The following is a 21475-nucleotide window of genomic DNA, read 5'->3' as shown; positions in this document are numbered from 1 at the left end:
TAAGGGAGTTCATTTCACTGTTGGATAAAAGATTCTCACTGTTCACTTTGCTGTTGATTCATGGCCATTGAAGACCTCTAACTTTTTCCCCTGCCCTGCATTTTCTCACCTTTTCTTCTCAATGCAGGGATCTAGTATCCATGATGTGCTCATTCTCAGATGCCATCATCTTAGGTCTGGATTCTTTATTCTGTCATTCTCCCAGATACACATTAAGTGTATGTATATCCAGTGTCCAGTGACACAAACCCAGACACCTGAAAGTGACGGTAGTGCAGAACCAGAAAGGTGCCTAAGGAATTCCACTAGTCTGTGGGGGAAAAGTGACTTGTCTAAATGGTATGAAGGAAATCACCAATAATATATCAACCTTCACTAAGCACTAGATTCTTTTATTTGCTCTTTTAACTGAATTTTAAGATGTAACTTAAAATACTTCTACAAAGGAGGAAACTGGAGTTGTTTTCTTTTTTAAATATTTATTTGACTATGTTGAGTCTTAGTGGTAGCATATGAGATCTCTGATCTTGGTTATGGCATGTGAATGCTTAGTTACAGCATGTGGGATCTCAGTTCCCTGACCAGGTATTGAACCCTGGTCCCTGCACTTGGAGCACAGTCTTAGCCACTGAAGTCCTGAAACTGGAGTTTTGATTTCCCAAGTTCACCCAGTTAGCAAATGGTCCAAGGATAATGTAGACACCAGAATCCCAAATTGTGTTAACTAAGATTCTGGAACCAAATTCTAATCCTAAACAATCAATTTTTGTAATAGGGTCGAAGAGTGGAATAAGCTCTCTGAGAACTTATTTAGCATTCCAGACTCTCAGAACTGAATCTTTGCCTGTTCTGAGTACCTTTGAGCACCTCTTAGTTACCATACATGTTTTGGCAGCAGCAGAGCAAGTACATATACAAATAGAACTCCACTGAAGGGTAGAATGATTCACAATAAAAAGTGCAGAGAAGTATGCGTTTTCAAACGGAAAGAGCACACTTTTAAGATGAAATTAGTGAAGGCTTTAAAGATTCGACAGTATTTACAATGACTGGTAGATAAATAAGACATTCTTTGATTGTAATTTTTATTATATATACTCAGCATAGTATTCAATGCTCATTTAATATGGCTGTGTCTGTTCATAAGTATAAAGCATTTGAGCAACACTAATTGTGCATTATTAAATTTCAACTGAAAAACCATTACGTGGTGCATCAATATCTTTGAAAACTTCAGATAAAAGAATTTTCTTTGGGGAAGCAAACAATGATAGGTATTCAATTTTTGTCAATTTTAGGACATAACAATACTTGAAAAGGATAAACATACCTAAAATAAAATGACATTTCAGTTTATACTTTATTTCAATACTATTTCAACCACTTATTATCTTGACATTCACAGAAAACCAATCATTAAGGATCCAAATGCAAATCATAGTGAAATTCTAGGCCTTAGTTAAATATTTTAGTATTTTAGAAGTTTATATGAGTAAAAAGTAAAGATAAAATAGGCTGTCAAGTGACAGTTTACTCACTTTTAGCATAATTTTAATGTCAAAACTTAATACTACACTAAAACCAGATGATGCAGATAAACAATAAGCTTTTAGAAATATTAAAGAATTTAGTTCTTTGCATACAAATTTTACTCTATGGTTAATACAGGTAACATGCTTCTTAAATAATCTGTTTTCACTTTGTCTATAAAAATAAAATTGTCCTCAATATCCCTAAATTCTTTGTTTTCTAAATAAGGCCATTATTATATAGTAGGAAGTTACTGAATCAAGATTTAAAAAAATCAGTGGCACAAATCAAATGCAGATGATGTAACGAATCCATTGTTAGGTAAAGAATCAGAGCACAGCAAGTACAGTGACCAGCCACACAGAAGAGGTAGAATTCTTAGTCACAGTTTTATAGAAAAGGTGCAGTAGTTTCTATCTGTACTGTTTTATCAGCTATAGTACTTTACGTTCGCATCTCATTATTAGTTCATCAGAAGAGGAAAAAGCTCTTTCTAAGCAAAAGTCTTCCTGGCCCTTGTTTTGCATATGTTATAGGGACTACTCCTGTACACTCAAAAGCATTTTCTTAGCCAATTAAGGTAATCACCTAAACATGGCATTTATCTCATTGTAAAAATGAGCCTCAGAGTTTGAACTAAGTTTCTATTCTCCCAAGAAGAATAGAGGGAAATATATAAGATGGAGGGAAATATCTCTCATTTTGTACCACTTGATTATAAATTATAGATGAAACCATCATTGTCTCTGGATATTATTATTGCTTATTAAGAATTCAGCAGTACTAACCAACTGTACTCAGGTTTATCAGCTGATTGTTTTTAACTCTTACATGACATAATATTACAAGTGGGTATAACCTAAAAATTCTGTTTAATTCATTATACTAGTACTTGATTAAGACATGATGGCAAAGACTATACTATAGGGTTGTTCACATATTGAGTGCTAAAACTTCTGTAGGTTTTCAATTTTTATTTGAATGCCAATAAAGTGATCAGAAAGGTCATTTTATGAAAATTACAATAAAAACTAATAAATATTTATACTAGTAGGGCTTATATCATATTATACCTAAATACTTACAAGTGATAATTTAAAACAATTGTTAAAAAATAAAACCTACAGTTTTCTAACAATAAACTGGAAATTAATCTCATGGTTTATATTAGGATTGAGTGATTATGATAAGCCAGATTCCAGATACTTACAGTTTAAGTAAACCTAATTTTGATAAGATAGTCTCGTTTCCCTAAATTCTTTTATATTGACTTTTTTTTAAAAAATGATTTTTGAGAACTCACGATATTTACTTACCATTAGGTCCAAATTCTTTTAGCAATATTTCCATCACACTGCTAGTATTAATATATCATCCAAGTCAGTAAATACATTAAAACTAATGTAACACTGTTGATAATATAAAAATAAAGTGATTTCCCCTCATTTAATTTAAAAATCCTATATCTTAGTTAACTATTAGAGAGAATGTATCCTTCTAGAAATTGGGAACGATTTTTATTCACTTCAAAGAGAAAATCTGTCCTATTTTTGATAAGTATGCTCTTAGTATTTTTAAGAATTATTCAAAAAGTCAGCTTTTGGGAATGTAGGCTAGGTATATAAAACTAATACTTTCTGTTAACATTTTAATATATTTGGTTATAAAAAATCCCACATACCTTTTTTTCACAGCTGTGTTTCTATATACATTTAGGAGATACATATGTAAAAAGAGAAAAGCTGAGTTTTTGTTTTCTAAACATATCCATGATTAGATAATTCTCATATGATTTATAACTTGATATATTGAAAAACTTCTACAATTAATTTGTAATTGCCACATTTACAAAGAAACTTCTGGGTAACAATCTTCTAAAAACATTGTTCAGTGTTACATTTAGGCCTAGAAAGTTCATTTGTTTAAATCACCTAATGACATTTGCAAAACTTCTGCAAACTTAGGAAACTACTGTTATTAACATGGCTTCATTCATTTATACCTGCACAATATTTGCAATACACTTAAGTACAATCGGAACAATAAGATTACTTGCACAGATGAAAGTTAAGCCTTTCCTTTCATATTAAAATTATACTTATTTCACACTTAATGATAATGCCTGAAAATGTTTTGGAAAAAACTGTTAATTGTCTTGACTGTAACAGTTTATTGCATTTTTCTGCCCCTTCCTGTGAATGTTAAGTACTCTGGAATTTTAAGTTCTACTTTTCCTCTTATCTTCAAATAGACTCTTTAGCATATACACTTGAATGGCTGACACTACAACCATTACCACTAAATTAACCATAGACCAGAAATTGACTCTATCAAAGTTGCTTTCTTGTATGTTTCGGTCACGTGCTTCAAATGCTCTAAGCAGAGTTTGGATGTGACCACTTTTGCTTAGTCTGGACTTGATGCTGTTGATAGACTCCTGGAGATAGATAAAATAATTTTATTGTAAAAGAATGTTCAGTAATTTTAAGTTAATTTAAAACTGTGCTTCACTGTACTCTTACTAGTTTAATATCCAAAAACAATTTTAATTAAGGGGTAGGTACTACTTAAGATTAACTTAAAGATCTTTAGTATATAAAGTTTATGTAATAGTTCTCATGATATATTTAAATTATTGTTTATAATTATTCTAAAAGAGAACAAAGCTACTGGGAATTGAAAATAATATGAAAATACGTTTGAGTGCTACAGTGCCAGTAATTTTACATACATTATCTTGTTAACCCTAACAACCATAAGAAATGTTTTTATTAAAGAATCATTCCAAGATTACATTCATAAAACAAGCTTACCAAGATGCAGTCTGAGTTTCACATCTGAAAAAAATTTTTTTAGTAGGTTCCTGGTGAGAAGTGATTTAAAAACTTTAAAGGTTTACATGAATATAAGGTAAAATTGAGATCAGAAATTAAGTATTGATGGCATAAGTAAGAAAATAACAGAAACAGATTTTCCTGTATAGTCACCTTACTTAAAATCCTCATTTAAAAGCAAAAAATATACACAAAATTTCAGAGTGCTCTGCTAAGCCTACAAAACTACAAAGTAGTATATTTGTCATATATGTGTATTTGTAAAGCAATGGTAATCTAGTAATGCAAATATTTTCCAGAAACATATGAGATTGAGATCCCCAAATGAAAAGACCATGCATAGTTCTTTTCAATATCAGATGATGATAGTCAAGTATAAAATTGTTTATTCAAGTTTGCTGCTGTGATAAAAAATTTTGATGGAGGAGTGTAAATGGAAAAACTCCTGAAAGACACTTTATTTTTCTTTAACAAAGACTAAGTATTTTAAGCCATATTTAAATCTGAACTTTCTGGTCATTTTGTTTAATTGTGAATGAAGTCAATTTCTTGAGAATTCAGTGAAGTTTTAATACTAATAAAATTTACAACTACTTGTATTTTGTACTTGTTGGCAATATAAATTTAAAATGGAAAACTATATTAATATGATTGAGATTTTTTTAAACGAGCGGGAAAAAGCCTGGATTTCTATCCATAGTAGTGAGACTATGGATGCATCATTTCCATTTTAAGCCAGTCCCTTATCTACAAGATGGGATAAAAGGGGAAAGGGAATTTGGAGCTGGACTAATGATAACTAAGTCTTCTTCTGAATCTCAAATTCAACTAAATTCAGTATACATATGAGATGATGAGATCAAAATTGTCATGGTAAATATTCATGTTAATCAAGCATAATCATTTCAGTTTGTAGTCACAGTTAACACCAATGTTAAAGGTAAGAAAACTAACACTTACTGTTTGCTAGATGCTGTTTTAAGCATTTATAGATATGCCATATCACCTTTCACCCTCACAACTCTAGAGGTGGTATCCCCAAGGGTGATAGGACACCAAGGCTTAGAAGGCTTAGTCACTAAGGAATTACACATATGATATGATCATTTAATTTTCCGACTTAGCTAACTGATCTTACAATATGTCTCTTCTTTTATAATTTGATAGTTTTCTTAAGAAACCTCAACATGATCACACTTAAAACATGATCACAATATCACACTATAAAAAAAACAGTTCAGGTTATGAGTATGAGAGTTATACATTACAGTTTCAAATTTGGAATAATAACATTATTTCTCCTACAGAAAGTTCTGTAACAGGTATATATGCTGTTTATAAATATTGCTGAATAAATTCTATCATTTGGTTACATCTAGTTGTGGCTGAAGGGTAATGACCTTTCTCCCCAACACTGGCAATATAATCATTAGTAAATAAGTTCATATACATGCATATTTCTTTATGCATGTTTATGATAAATAAAGCATAAAGCAATTTAAGCAAAAAAGCTTTTACTCCTGAGGGTAGTGGCAGTTTCTGATAACTACTAGGTTTGGCTGAGTTATGTTAACAGCGTTCCCCAAATTAATCAAGTGATACCAAATTTCACGTTATAAAATCTGTTATGGGGGAAAATTCCTGTATATTTTAAGTGTTTAAAAATTACTCAATTTTGTGTGCAAGCATTCTGCAGATCATTACAATCCTCTGTTTGAACATACTAAGTTCTGTAGTTAAGAGCATGTGTTCAAATTTGAGTTTCCCTCTCTGTGGTTCTGTGACAATTACCAAATATCCCTAATCCTTAATTTTCCTCATTGGAAAATGGAGTGGATAATCCTCACAGAATTAAGTAAGGATTAAGTAAGAGAATGTAGATAATACCTAACTCAGTGCCTATCACATGGTAAAAGTCTCTAGATGTTGTAACTTTTTCTTATTTTATTCTAAAAAAAAAAAAAAACTATACTGACCAGAATGTCCTCCAGTTTCATATCCAACATATCTGTGCCAGTAATGTATTTCTTCCAGTCCTCTTGTTCTTGCTCCTGTTCTCCCATATTATCCAGGATTAATTCAAAGAAAATCACCTTCTCAGAAATGGTGCTGAATGTATTGTCAAAGCAGAACATGTAATCACCAACTTCAGTCTCTATCCTGTATTAAAAAAAAGAAACTGTCCTCAGTTATCTGTACTTCCATCTGGGATCAAAGAAAAACTATTGTAAAAGAAGAAATAACATGATTTATAATTGGAGAGCTTACTGACAGACCTCCGTAGTATTGAAAGATAACATAATTTCTTTAAAGCAGTAACCTGAAAATAGATATTCACATACTTGCAATTTAAATGTGCTTAAAAAAAAAAAAAGTGCTTAACACTGGAGCAGGATTAAAAACCTAGATAGGATACCTCAGAGTGAACCTTAATATTTATGTATTATTTAAAGTAATTTATGAGTTCAACTCATATGGAAACATCACTACAGACGTCCACTGTTGAGATTAATTTGTAAAGTGAGATTTTTTTTTTTTTTATTTTCAAAACCAATGGATTTTCCTAAATGCTTCACTCTAGGCCCCTTTTGATTAAGTACATAATTATAATACAGTTTACAAATATTAGGAATGAGTTCAGTGGCGAAGAACAAGAGCATTACTCATAGTGGCATTACCTTTACTGAATAAATGCCACTCGTAACTTAAACGATCTTGATCTTCACATTAAAGGTTATTGGCCTAGGCAGAGTTAATTTAGCAAAATCATTTTCTAATAATTTTTTTGTGGAGAAAAGTTTTAACAAACTATTTACACAGGCTAATGACATTTACTACTGCTGGCCACAAAAACAACAAAGTTCAACAAAGGTTTTGTTGTGACTGTTCACGAAGGTTGGTCTAAATTCGAAGTTTCCTTATCCAGTGTGCTGGATCGCTTAAATTTTGGGGCAGATTACATCATTTTCTATAGCCTTCTGAGCAACATGTGATTCTCATCTTTTAAGCCATCTCCATCTCTCCCCCCAATCCTTATTTCTGACCTCGGTTTATTTGGCATAACATGTAAATAGCAATGTGATTTGATTTTAGCATATATCACTATTAATAAAAATAGCCAGTACTTAAATACCTCTTCATAATTTACACACTGCTTTCACACATTGTTTTTAATCCTTGTCATCCTATTTGAAAATAAGCATAATTGACTTTTTCAAGGCAAGTAAAATAAGGTTCACATAGATACAAGTTTCTTGCCCACGATCACATAGCCTGTTCTAAGCATAGATGAAGCTTGAACTTTTGACCTTCGGTTAATTGATCGTTCTACAATACTGCTAGAAGCATACCTTCCCTGGTATGACATACCTTCACTGTACTTCCCTGGTAGTCCATGTTTAGAATGCATCTACTAATGCAGGGCACCTGGGCTCAATCCCTGGTCTGGGCAGATTTCACATGCCACGTAGCACCTAAGCTTGTGCATCACAACTACCGAGCCTGCACGCTCTAGAGCCTGTGCTTTGCAACAAGAGAAGCTACTGCAATGAGAAAGAAGCCGGAGCACAGCAACGAAGAGTAGCCCACAATTAGCAAAAGCCGGTGCACAGCAATGACGACTCAGCACAGCCAAAATTTAAGTAATTTTTTGAAAAGTTAATATAGATAAAGATGAAATTTCCTTTTTGTTTAGGAAGTAGATTTGTAAATTTGGTACAGTGTTAAGAGTGAGTTGCTGACTGGTTTTAAATCCTGGCTTTGCTATTCGTTAGCTGTGTAACCTGCAGCACTTCACTGCTCTATGCCTCAATTCCATCATTGTTAAGATGACAGTAAGGACTATCGGGAAGAATAAAAAAAAAATTAATACACGTAAAGTGCTTAGAACAGTGACCTGACATATCAAAAGAACTCTTATAAACTCATTCTTTTTTCCCAATGGTTTAATGAGAGGTAATTCTATGTGGTCACCTAGAGCCAGACATGCTGCAGTGTGAAGTCAAGTGGGCCCTAGGAATCATTACTACAAAGCTAGTGGAGGTGATGAAATTTCACCTGAGCTGTTTAAAATCCTAAATGATGATGCTATTAAAGTCCTGCACTCAATAGGTCAGCAAATTTGGAAAACTCAACAGGGGCCACATGACTGAAAAAGGTCAGTTTTTTCCAATTTAAAGGGCAATGCCAAACTACTGTACAGTTGCACTCATTTTACATGCTAGTAAGTTTATGCTCAAAATCCTTCAAGCTAGGTTTCAGCAGTATATGAACTCAGAAAGTCCAGATGTACAAGCTGGGTTTCAAAGAGGCAGAGGAACCAAAGATCAAATTGCTAATATTGTTGGATCATAGAGATATCAAGAGAATTACAGAAGAACATCTGCTTCTGCTTCATTGACTACACTGAAGCCTTTTTTGTAGATCACAACAAACTGGAAATTTCTTAAAGAGCTAGGAGTATCAGACCACCTTACCAGTCTCCCGAGAAACCTGTATGTGAGTCAAGAAACAATAGTTAGAACCGGACATGGAACAAGTGGTGGGTTCAATATTGGGAAAGGAGTATGATAAGACTATATATTGTCACCCTGCTCATTTAACTTTTAAGCAGAGTACATCAGGTGAAATGCCAGGCTGGATGAATCACAAAGCTGGAATCAAGATTGCCAAAAGAAATATAAATCTCAGATATGCAGATGATACCACTCTTCAGATGACAGAAAGTGAAGAAGAACTAAAGAGTCTCTTGATGAAGGAGAAAGAGGAGAGTAAAAAAGCTGGCTTAAAACTCTATTCATAAAACTAAGATCGTGGCATCCCGGCCATTACTTCATGGCAAAGAGATGTGGAAAAAGTTGGAAAGAAACAAGTGACAGATTTTCACTACTTTGGCTCCAAAAGCACTGGGAATGGTGACTGCAGCCATGAAATTAAAAGACACTTGATTCTTGGAAGGAAAGCTATGACAAACCTAGACAGCATATTAAAAAGCAGAGACATCAATTTGCTAACAAAGGTTTGTATAGGCAAAGCTATGGTTTTTCCAGTAGTCATGTACGGATGTGAGAGTTGGACCATAATCAAGGCTGAGTGCCGAAGAATTGATGCTTTCAAATTGTGGTGCTATAGAAGACTCTTGAGAGTCCCTTGGACTGCAAGGAGCTCAAACCAGTCAATCCTAAAAGAAATCAACCCTGAAAATTCATTGGAAGGACTGATACTGAAGCTTCAATACTTTGGCCACCTGATGCAAAGAGCTGACTCACTGGAAAAGACCTGATGCTGGGAAAGATTGAAGGCAAAAGAAGAGGGCAGCAGAGGATGAGACGGTTAGATGGCATCATTGACTCAATAGCCATGAATCTGAGCAAACTTTGGGAGGTAGTAGAGGACAGAGGAGCCTGGTCACAAAGAGTTGGACACAACTTAGCGACTGAACAACAATTCTTTCCAAGAAAGCAGTAACATACCTTTTCCCCCCTAATCTCTAAATGAAAGCAGAAAATGGGAGAGTAATTAAAATGGACAGAAATTCTATACGTTTTATATATTCTGAAATTTAAAGATGAACTTCATTTTTGGGTCTTGTTCATATACCGATCAAAGAGAAAGCATAGTTAATTCTGGTATAGCCACCTTAACTGACTTAAAATTACCACTTCTGATTTTATTTATCAGTAGTTTATGCAATTTTTTTTTAAGAACTCTGCATAGGTAAAATGGCATTTTTGAAAGCACACTAAAATGAATATTTTAGAAAACTATGGTTGAGACATTTCCCCACCTCGTTCACTCATACGTGTATTCATATTTACTGAGTAACAATTATATGCCAGGTACTTTGGTTAACAAAGACCAGTGATTATAAATAGCTAGTACTTACATAGTGCTATGTGCTAGAGATGTTCTAAGCACTGTATAGTAGAAGCAAGAATTTTGGTTCATTCTGCTTCCTCCTATTAAATGTATATGCCTGCAGTCTTATTTAACTTCTCTAAGCCTCCTTGTCTGTAAAATGGGAATTGGAGAATCAAAGAATCTCTCACAGTGGATTGGAATGATTAGTTTCAGTTCAGTTCAGTTCAGTTGCTCAGTCGTGTCTGACTCTTTGTGACCCCATGAATCGCAGCACTCCAGGCCTCCCTGTCCATCACCAACTCCTGGAGTTCACTCAGACTTACGTCCATCGAGTCCGTGATGCCATCCAGCCATCTCATCCTCTGTTGCCCCTTCTCCTCCTGCCCCCAATCCCTCCCAGCATCAAAGTCTTTTCCAGTGAGTCAACTCTTCACATGAGGTGGCCAAAGTACTGGAGTTTCAGCTTTTGCATCATTCCTTCCAAAGAAATCCCAGGGCTGATCTCCTTTAGAATGGACTGGTTGGATCTCCTTGCAGTCCAAGGGACTCTCAAGAGTCTTCTCCAACCCCACAGTTCAAAAGCATCAATTCTTCAGAACTCAGCCTTCTTCACAGTCCAACTCTCACATCCATACATGACCACAGGAAAAACCATAGCCTTGACTAGACGGACCTTAGTCGGCAAAGTAATGTCTCTGCTTTTGAATATGCTATCTAGGTTGTTCATAACTTTTCTTCCAAGGAGTAAGCCTCTTTTAATTTCATGGCTGTAGTCACCATCTGCAGTGATTTTGGAGCCCCCAAAAATAAAGTCAGCCACTGTTTCCACTGTTTCCCCATCTATTTCCCATGAAGTGATGGGACCAGATGCCATGATCTTCGTTTTCTGAATGTTGAGCTTTAAGCCAACTTTTTCACTCTCCTCTTTCACTTTCATCAAGAGGCTTTTTAGTTTCTCTTCCCTTTCTGCCATAAGGGTAGTGTCATCTGCATATCTGAGGTTATTGATATTTCTCCCGGCAATCTTGATTCCAGCTTGTGTTTCTTCCAGTCCAGTGTTTCTCATGATGTACTCTGCATAGAAGTTAAATAAGCAGGTGACAATATACAGCCTTGACGTACTTCTTTTTCTATCTGGAACCAGTCTGTTGTTCCATGTCCAGTTCTAACTGTTGCTTCCTGACCTGCATATAGGTTTCTCAAGAGGCAGGTCAGGTGGTCTGGTATTCCCATCTCTCTCAGAATTTTCCACAGTTTATTGTGATCCACACAGAAGCATATAAAATGAAGGGTCTAGTTTATGGCAAATATTGGACACTCCATATTTGATTTTCTTATTCCTATATACTCACAGTTTAAACACAGTAACAATACTGAGTAAACAAAGTACTACAGTAAAATAATACAGTGAAACAGAAACACTGGTGAGATGAAAAAAAGAGAAATGAGATACAATCTATGGCCTTTTATCAAATTTTAAACTGGGGATTATAAAAAACATTTTCTATAGGGTTTCCTGTGGTCAGGTCTTTTACTTTCAGGTCTTCTAATTATCTAAAGAGAGTGACATTTGAAGAAAATAAAAATTTGCACACACACACATAAACATGTATCACTGTACTGTTTTAAGAAAACTACTGGCAAAAATGATAAAGCCAGCAGTTCAAGATATATACCTGGAATAGTAACATAACAGAAAAAGCCTGTGGTGGCCAGAAAGGTAGGTTTTAAAATGCCTCAGTAGATTGAATGCAGTACCTGTGGTATACTTATCTCATTAATCAAAGCAAAGCAAAAACTCAGTCAAATCAAAAGAAAATACCTAAACAAAAAGATAAAAGATGAATTGATGACACTTTAAGACAGATCACCAAAAAGGACTGTTTAAAATGTTCATATGGAATCATTTCATGCTAATATTTAGTATCAAATGTGCTAAATTTCCCTGTTCCCACTGGTATTCAGTTCATGGAACCCAACTAAGAGATTACTTACGTGTGAACTCCATCTGATTTTCTTTGTTCAAAAACTAAGGTTTTTCCTTCTGGAGAAGCAAGATGGAAATCAATATCTAATCCTGCTCCATCTAAAACCTGCAGAAAGGCAAAGAAGAGAAGAGTACATTTTACAAATGCTGAAAATAAAATGTAGATAATATGATGAAAAGATTTCATTTCTAAACCTTAACAAGGGTAAGATGATCAACACGCTCATGTTAGAGCTAGAAAGGAAAGACCATTTTTTTCCATTCCATTCATTTTTGGAACTTGTCCCTTTCTTGCCATTTCCTGCTGCCATCACTTAAATTTAGGTCTTATGAATATTAATGAAATAATCTCCCTAAAACAGTACCTTCATCGAGAAGCCCTATGGATTAGAAAGAAACACAGAAAGGAGTTCAATTTGTAGACCCTTTTCCTTCAGCAATTTAGGATTTGCTATGTAACTTTTCTGAGTTTGTTTCCTCCTCAGTATTAGCTACTTCTCAGCCTGGAACTCAAGACGTTTATGATCTGATTCCAACTGACTTTTTCAACACATCACCTATTATTTCTCAGTATGAATTATGTATTTCAAGTAGGCTATTTACTTACTGGCCTTAATAATTCAGCTTGCTCCTTTACAATTTCAAAATGTCCTGATGATGATGATAGCAGCTAACAATTATGGCTTATGCTACACATTGTTTGAAGTGCTTTATGTGGATTAATTATTTCTAACAACAACTCTAAAACGTAGGTTCTATTATTTTCATTTTAGCCAAAACAAACACCCCTTTCCTCAAGAAAATTTTAAAAACCCTCAAAAAACAGGCACGGAGAAGGTTGCCTAAGGTGAGACAGTAAATAAGTGGTATGGTCACAATGTGAATTTAGCAATCTAACTTCAAAGGCTACTGTTTTTCTTATATAACTCCATTTTCTTTTTCTTCATGGCTTTAATGGAATAATAGATTACCTATTCTTGTGCTCTACTTACTGACCAACAGAACTGGTTTCAAGTGGCTAGCTAAATACACACAATTCTTTTTCCTCTTTAAATCCCAGTGAAATGAAGAAAAGATAGCAATATAATCCATAACAATACTAGAAATCTAGGAAATCTGTTAACAGATTTGAAGAGTAAGAACTTTCTAGAGATATTCCACTGAGCAATGAATACATCCAGCTAGCAATATCTATTAATCTCAAAATTCTAAAAACAGAAACACCAAATATTTGCTGAAACTGCTGCTGCTGCTGCTAAGTCGCTTCAGTCATGTCCGACTCTGTGCAGCCCCATAGACGGCAGCCCACCAGGCTCCCCTGTCCCTGGGATTCTCCTGGCAGGAACACGAGTGGGTTGCCACTTCCTTCTCCAGGGTTTCATGTTGTACATAGTGTACTAGACAAAACTGCTCTGCATTTCTTTTCTCTGTCTCGTCATCTCACTGCTTTTCTCCCTTTCCTTTTCACTGTGTCCCCAGCATGCAATGAAATCTGTGCATGGGTATTCCATTCTTTGGGGGGCCCAGTGCCACTCAGCCTGTGGGATCTTAGTTCCCAGGGACTGAACCTAGTTCTTCAGCAGTGAAATCATGGAGTCACAATCACTGGATCACCAGGAAATTCACAGGGGTATTCCAGTTTTAATAAATTCACGTTTTCTCTCAAACTGTTCTCAGAACACATATTCAATCTGCTTGCTTTAACTAAAGCCTAATTCATGGGGTCGCAAAGAGTCGGACACGACTGAGCGACTGAACTGAACTGAACAGTTAGGTAAGGAGGAGAACCTCCACGCCTGTGAAAGTGAAAATGTTAGCTGCTCAGTTGTGTCCGACTCTTTGCAATCCCATGAAATGTAGCCTGCCAGGCTCTGTCCATTGAATTCTCCAGGATAGAATGCTGGAGTGGGTAGCCATTCCCTTCTCCAGGCGATCTTCCCAATCCAGGGACTGAACCCAGGTTCCTTTGTGGCTCAGATGGTAAAGAATCTGCCTGTAATGCAAAAGACCTAGGTTCAATCCCTGGGTTGGGAAGATCGCTTGGAGAAGGAAATGGCAACCCACTCAAGTATGCTTGCCTGGAGAATTCCATGGACATGTTATTAGCTTTTCTCAGAGGATCAGATTTTGGAAAATAATGTAAACAAATTTAAATATATGTTTTCTCAGATAAATGTTATATTTATCCTCAGAGAAATTTAAGAATGTAAAAATCAATAACACATGAAGATGCTGATATGAAAAATTTTTAGAAAAACCCAAAATGTGATTGCCCAAATAAAGCCCAAACGAATAAAGCCTTAACAACAGCAGAATAACATGGATAGAGTCTAAAAATCAGAGAAAAGGAGCCAAGGAATTCTCAGAACAAAGCAAAAAAGTATAGATAAGAACAATGCAGGAAACGGTAAGACCTTATGAAGGACAGAGCTAAAGATTTCAAATAACCACCTAATAAGTATCCTACTGACTTTTCCAAAGGATTTGAAAAGAACCACCTAGAAACTGAAGTAGTAGTAGAGAACTATAAAATAACAAGAACAGGGATAGTATCAGCATTCTCACACATACACTAGATGTAAAAATCACAAGGGATTTTAAAAAATCACATGTAGTCAATGTTCCCAAATAAAATATTATTGAAGAGAAAGCAAAAGATAAAAACCATTTTCTGATATCTAAGGACTCAAAACATCCTAAAATTACTAAAGTTTCTCCTCCAAAACCCCAAAGTCATATCCATTAAATCAAAAAATAAGTGATATGACAAAATTAAGCATAGACTTCAGTAAAGCAAAAGATATTATTGGTAATGACTGGCAGGCTTAAATGGCATTTAAAAATATAGCAGCTTATTTTAAAATACACAAAATACCTATTTAAAATAAACAATACCATAAATCTAAATTAAACTTCCTAATGATTTCAATGGATCAGGATGAATGAGTCCCATTTTCCCCTGTCTGTCATAGTCTTTCAGTCCCTCAAAGGTATTCTTCAATCTTCTGCCTCAAAGCCTTGGATTGCCACATGCTGTTCTTTTTACCTATCACCTTGTTCCACCCCCTTAACCCTAGTAAGCCTGATTATTCACAGATCTGAAATCTATTTCTAGGATGTCTTCTTTCAATTCCCAGATAAAATCAAGACCTTCTATTAAATTTTCTCAAGCTTATACAGGTAGCTTCATAGCAACAGAAATCAGATTGATTATATTCTTTGCAGCCAAAGATGGAGAAGCTCTAAACAGTCAGCAAAAACAAGACTGGGAGCTGACTGTGGCTCAGACTTAAATGGAAGAAACTGGGGAAAACCACTAGAACATTCAGGTATAACCTAAATCAAATCCCTTACGATTATACAGTGGAAGTGAGAAATAGATTTAAGGGACTAGATCCGATAGACAAAGTGCCTGATGAACTATGGATGGAGGTTCGTGACACTGTACAGGAGACAGGGGTCAAGACCATCCCCAAGGAAAAGAAATGCAAAAAAAGTAAAATGGCTGTCTGAGGAGCCCTAATAAATAGCTGTGAAAAGAAGAGAAGCGAAAAGCAAAGGAGAAAAGAAAAGATATACCCATTTGAATGCAGAGTTCCAAAGAATAGCAAGGAGAGATAAGAAAGCCTTCCTCAGGGATCAATGCAAAGAAATAAGAAAATAATAGAATGGGGAAGACTAGAGATCTCCAAGAAAATTAGAGATACCAAGAGAACATTTCATGCAAAGATGGGCTCAATAAAGGACAGAAATGGTCTGGACCTAACAGAAGCAGAAAATATTAAGAGGTGGCAAGAATACACAGAAGAACTATACAAAAAAGATCTTCACAACCCAGATAATCACGATGGTGTGATCACTCACCTAGAGCCAGACATCCAGGAATGTGAAGTCAAGTGGGCCTTAAAAAGCATCACTTATGAACAAAGCTAGTGGAGGTGATGGAATTCCTATTGAGCTATTTCAAATCCTAAAAGATGATGCTGTGAAAGTGATGCACTCAATATGTCATCAAATTTGGAAAACTCAGCAGTGACCACAGGACTGGACCACAGTTTTCATTCCAATCCCAAAGAAAGGCAATGCCAAACGATGTTCAAACTACTGCAGTTGTACTCATCTCACAAGCTAGTGAAGTAATGCTCAAAATTCTCCAAGCCAGGCTTCAGCAATACGTGAACCGTGAACTTCCAGATGTTCAAGCTGGATTTAGAAAAGGCAGAGGAACCAGAGATCAAACTGCCAACATCCGCTGGATCATGGAAAAAGCAAGAGAGTTCCAGAAAAACATCTATTTCTGCTTTATTGACTATGCCAAAACCTTTGACTGTGTGGATCACAATCAACTGTGGAAAATTCTGAAAGAGATGGGAATACCAGACCACCTGACCTGCCTCTTGAGAAACCTGTGTGCAGGTCAGGAAGCAACAGTTAGAACTGGACATGGAACAACAGACTGGTTCCAAATAGAAAAAGGAGTCCGTCAAGGCTGTATATTGTCACCCTGCTTATTTAACTTCTATGCAGAGTACATCATGAGAAACGCTGGGCTGGAGGAAGCACAAGCTGGATCAAGACTGCCGGGAGAAATATCAATAACCTCAGATATGCAGATGACACCACCCTTATGGCAGAAAGTGAAGAGGAACTAAAAAGCCTCTTGATAAAAGTGAAAAAGGAGAGTGGAAAAGCTGGGTTAAAGCTCAACATTCAGAAAACGAAGATCATGGCATCCGGTCCCATCACTTCATGGGAAATAGATGGGAAACAGTGGAAACAGTGGCTGACTTTATTTTGGGGGACTCCAAAATCACTGCAGATGGTGAGTGCAGCCATGAATTAAAAGACGCTTACTCCTTGGAAGGAAAGTTATCACCAACCTAGACAGCATATTAAAAAGCAGAGACATTACTTTGCTGACTAAGGACCATCTAGTCAAGGCTATGGTTTTTCAGTAGTCATGTATGGATGTGAGAGTCTGACTATAAAGAAAGCTGAGCACCGAAGAATTGATGCTTTTGAACTGTGGTGTTGGAGAAGACTCTTGCAAGTCCCTTGGACTGCAAGGAGATCCAACCAGTCCATTCTGAAGGAGATCAGTCCTGGGTTTCATTGGAAGGACTGATGTTGAAGCTGAAACTCCAATATTTTGGCTACCTGATGCAAAGAGCTGACTCATTTGAACAGACCCTGATGTTAGGAAAGATTGAAGACAGGAGGAGAAGGGGATGACAGAGGATGACATGGCTGGATGGCATCACCGACTCAATGGACATGACTTTGGGTAAACCCTGGGAGTTTGTGATGGTCAGGGAGCCCTGGCGTGCTGCAGTTCATAGGGTTGCAAAGAGTCGGACACGACTGAGCGACTGAACTGAACTTGTATTAATTTGATTAACGTCTATCCCCTTACTAGACTGCAAGAGTACACAGAGTATACTATTACTCACCATTGTTTCTACAGTACCTAGCATAAAAGCTTATAGAAACTAAGCACTCAATAATAAAAAATTAAAATGAATGATCTATTTTACTCATAAGATATATATGTATTGACATTTAAAAATTCCAAGAACTTAATATATAATGGGACTGGTCAGTTACCCTAAAAGTGTCCTCTTAAACCTGAAAAGTGTGAAATGGTTAAAATTTTTAATATGTCACAGTAAACCAAGGGCAATGTCTAGAAAGTCTGTTACCTGACATTTTAAAAATGAAAACAAAACCCAGTAGCTTGTAGTTATTGGAAAATTAATCACAGAGTTGGAAAATCAAGGGGTTGAAGATTTCTACCCTACAAACCCTTGCAACATTGTCTAGGACCACAGACACCAAATGATTTTAATTCTTTCCTTAATCATAACAGTTTAGACAGAATGCTTTAAGGGAACAGTCTTTTTGAGTGCTTAGAGATGCCAAGTACTGATATAAAGCTAACCTACTATATATAAAGCTCGAAAAATGTAAACATAAAAAAGCTAACATATATTGAACTTTTACTATCTGTTTGGGGTGGTAGTGAACACTTATTAACTGTTTCAAATCAACTCTTATTATTATTGTCAATATTTTACAAGTGTGGGGTTAAGTAACTTGCTCAAGGTCACAGAGGTGGTAAGTGCCAGAGTCAAAATTTCGACCTAGGCATTTTTTTCCTCTACAGTTGGAGCTGTTAATCCTAAGAGGTCAGTTGTTTACCTTTATTTATCTATTTTTTTTTAGGTCATGCTGGCATCTTAGTTCCATGACTAAGGATCATGGATCGAACACAAGTCCACTGCAGTGGACGCGTGAAGTCATATCCACTGGACTGCCACAGAAGTCCAAGTTTTTTTCCTAATACCTGGGTAAATACTGATGAATTGAACAATAAAACTTGTTTCCTTAACTAGACTATTTTTCTAACCCTGTAGCTGGTTTCCTTACCTCTAATTTTGCCCTCCTTAAATCCATATTCCACACTGTAAAACATTTTTGACTGTTACCACATTGCTTAATCTTCAATAGCCCTTATACAAAGGTCAAAGCTACTCAACATAGTACACAAGCTAAGATTCATGATCCAGCCTCCTGACCTCTACAATCTCTTTTTCTTCTATTCTCACCCTAGACTTTATAGTCTTAAGAGGTCCAGCCCTTAAGATCAGCACTTGTAGTGTCCAGTACATACTGCCCACTGCTAGAACAGTAACACTGTGCATTTTCAGAAATGCCTATTCATTTTGTTCCTTTTCCTAGAATGCCCCTTCTTCCCTGCATTCCTGTTTCACCCAAGCATGTTTCTAGGTTCCTATTTATTTTCTCCAAGAATTCTTTTCTGAAAACCAGAGAAGTCCTTCTCCAACAGCATATAACCGTACTTTATTTTCCAGGCAAGAACACGGGTGGGTTGCCATTTCCTACTCCAGGGGATCTTCCCGACCCAGGGATCCAACTTGCCTCTTCTGAGTCTCCTGCATTGGCAGGCAGATTGTTTACCACTCTTCTACCTGTGAAGCCCCTGTTTATAAGCCAGTAACCTTTAAATATTAAGATCCCTGAAAAGGGCTCTTTCATTTGTTTGTTCCCTCCTCTATGTCCTCGCCACCAGGCATTACTGGCACGTGGTAAATCTTCAGTAAATTAAGTTTTGAACTGAACTGAAAATCAGGAAATGCTGAGTTCCTGCCTCCGCTTGGCTAACTGTGTAATTTTAGATACTTTATGCTTACCTTATGCATCTATGATGCTGCTGCTTAGTTGCTCAATCGTGTCTGACTCTTTGCGACCCCATGGACTGCAGCCTGCCAGGCTCCTCTGTCCAGGGGGATTCTTCAGGCAAGAATACTAGCATGGGTTGTCATGCCTTCCTCCAGAGGATCTTCCCAACCGAGGGACGGAATCCAGGTCTCTTGCATTGCTGGCAGATTCTTTTGTCGTCTGGGCCACCAGGGAAGCCATATTCATCTATAAATAATCTAATTCTAAAGTTTCTGCAGATGAAGATTCTAAATAACTTTATTTTGCTCTAAATGTGACAGTACCTGTTATTGAAGAAGATTCTCTACATCAACTATAAAAAATTAACATCTGATTAAACATTAGGTAACATGAAAAAAGTTGAAAGATGAACCACATCAAAGCATTTTTCTTTTTTTTTTTTTGCAGTGCTACCTACAAAAACCGAAATTTGTCCTACTGGAGCTAACGATTTCTTCTAAGAAATTACCCTCTACCAGAGTGACTACATAAATTAAGGCAATTCCCTATAACATCATGCTGTTATTAAAAATAAAATAATGATATGGGAGAAATGCTTAGAATGCTGAAGAAAAGATTACAGAGCTTTAATATACAATTAGATCTTATTTGGTTTTTGAATAATGAGTATATATATAACTAAGAGGGCTTCCCTGTTGGCTCAGTGGTAAAAAATTCGCCTGCCAAGGCAGGAGATGTTGGTCCAATCCCTGGGTCGGGAAGATCCCCTGGAGAAGGAAATGGCAACCCACTCCAGTACTCTTGCCTGGGAAATCTCACGCACAGAGAAGCCTGGCGGGCTACAGTCCATGGTAGGGTCGGAGACAACGACTGAGCACACGCACAAACACACACACACACATACAACTGGGAAGGAAATTCACCATTAAACACACCAATAGCCTCTTTCAAAGTATTCCAAAATAGGATTTAGTGATAATCGCATGGTCACAATTCAAAAATCCTTAACTGAAAAAGTAACAGTATAGATTTATAATACCGAAACTGAGGGTTGGGGGCGGTAATTAAAGCAACTGTCATTTTGTCCAGTGATTAAACAGAACGTGTATTAGGCCTGAATTGTGAAATTTCCGGTACTGGCGCGCGTAGTGGCTAAAAAGACATGGACGAATCTTTAAACAAAGAGAAAACCCACCGACATCACCAGAGCTGGCCTCTTTCCCACCGGAGGAAAGGGGAGAGGGCGGGTAGTCAATTTCAGATCCCGCCTAACTTCCAGTCCCCAGCCCCAGGAGAACAGCGCCTCGCGAGCCGGCGCGCAGCTGCCCGGCTTCCGGGCGGCCCTCGCCTCTTTAGCAGCCGGGCGGTCCCCAAAAACTTTCTCAGCGGGTGAGAGGCGACGACGTGCAGTTAGGCTAAAGGAAGGAGGCTGGCTCAACATCTACACTTACTTGGTACTCGATCTCCAGCGAGGCCTTCAGGGGCATGGGCTGGTAGAAACACTCCTTCTGGCCCGCCGGAAGTGTGAACGTGAAGTCGCTGTCTAAGGAGGGAGTGAAGCCGGCCGCCCTAGGCAGCAGCAGAGCGGCCAAGAGGACAACGGGGAAGGGTAGCCAGGTCGTATCGCCCATCCCTGCCTGGGCGATCTCGGGCTGGGAAAGGCGTTGAGAGGCGTGGGTTATCGGCGCTTATGCTCCGCTTTTCCTTCCAGGACTCCTCGTGGTTGGCAGGCAAACCTGGAGCCTGAAAAAGCTCCAGGTGAAGGCCTAGGCGGAGGGGTGTTTCTCAGAGAGGGAAACGCCTGTCTACAGAGCGTAGGGACTGAAGGCGGAGCCAGCAGTCCTTTTCCACACCCTCCTAGGTCTTGGTTCCCTCAGGCACCGCGCCAGCGCGGACCGCCTGACACCCAGACCTCCGCAGCTTCCCATGCCGGGCCTCTCACCAATGGGCGTCTTGGTGGTAATTGTGGGAAATGTAGTTCTGGGTAGGCAGGCTCGGACTTGCTTCCAGACCACAATCCCCGACAAGCCCCGCGTGTCCGGCGTCTATTCACGCTAAGGCTGCG

At 37.2% G+C, this 21475-nt stretch overlaps 1 protein-coding gene across 2 annotated transcripts; it reads right to left on the bottom strand.

Moving 5' to 3' along the window:
- Positions 1-462: 462 nt before the first annotated feature.
- Positions 463-21358, bottom strand: TMED5 (transmembrane p24 trafficking protein 5). 2 transcript variants are annotated; one of them, XM_040232292.1, is made up of 5 exons: positions 20862-21339; positions 12219-12316; positions 6330-6524; positions 4344-4381; positions 3906-3967 (listed from the first exon to the last, which is right to left on the bottom strand). In XM_040232292.1, the coding sequence occupies exons 1-5, from the start codon at positions 21039-21041 to the stop codon at positions 3906-3908; spliced, it is 573 nt and encodes a 190-aa protein (XP_040088226.1). In that variant the 5' UTR covers positions 21042-21339. The 2 variants fall into 2 exon arrangements, with proteins under 2 accessions (XP_040088225.1, XP_040088226.1); XM_040232291.1 differs by lacking the exon at positions 4344-4381 and having other exon boundaries at positions 463-3967; positions 6341-6524; positions 20862-21358.
- Positions 21359-21475: the final 117 nt, after the last annotated feature.

The sequence above is a fragment of the Oryx dammah genome, unplaced genomic scaffold (assembly GCF_014754425.2).
Source record: "Oryx dammah isolate SB20612 unplaced genomic scaffold, SCBI_Odam_1.1 HiC_scaffold_28, whole genome shotgun sequence".
Classification (NCBI taxonomy): Eukaryota; Metazoa; Chordata; class Mammalia; order Artiodactyla; family Bovidae; genus Oryx; species Oryx dammah.
The sequence above is the reverse complement of the archived record's forward strand: the minus strand, read 5'-3'. Positions and strand labels throughout refer to the sequence as shown.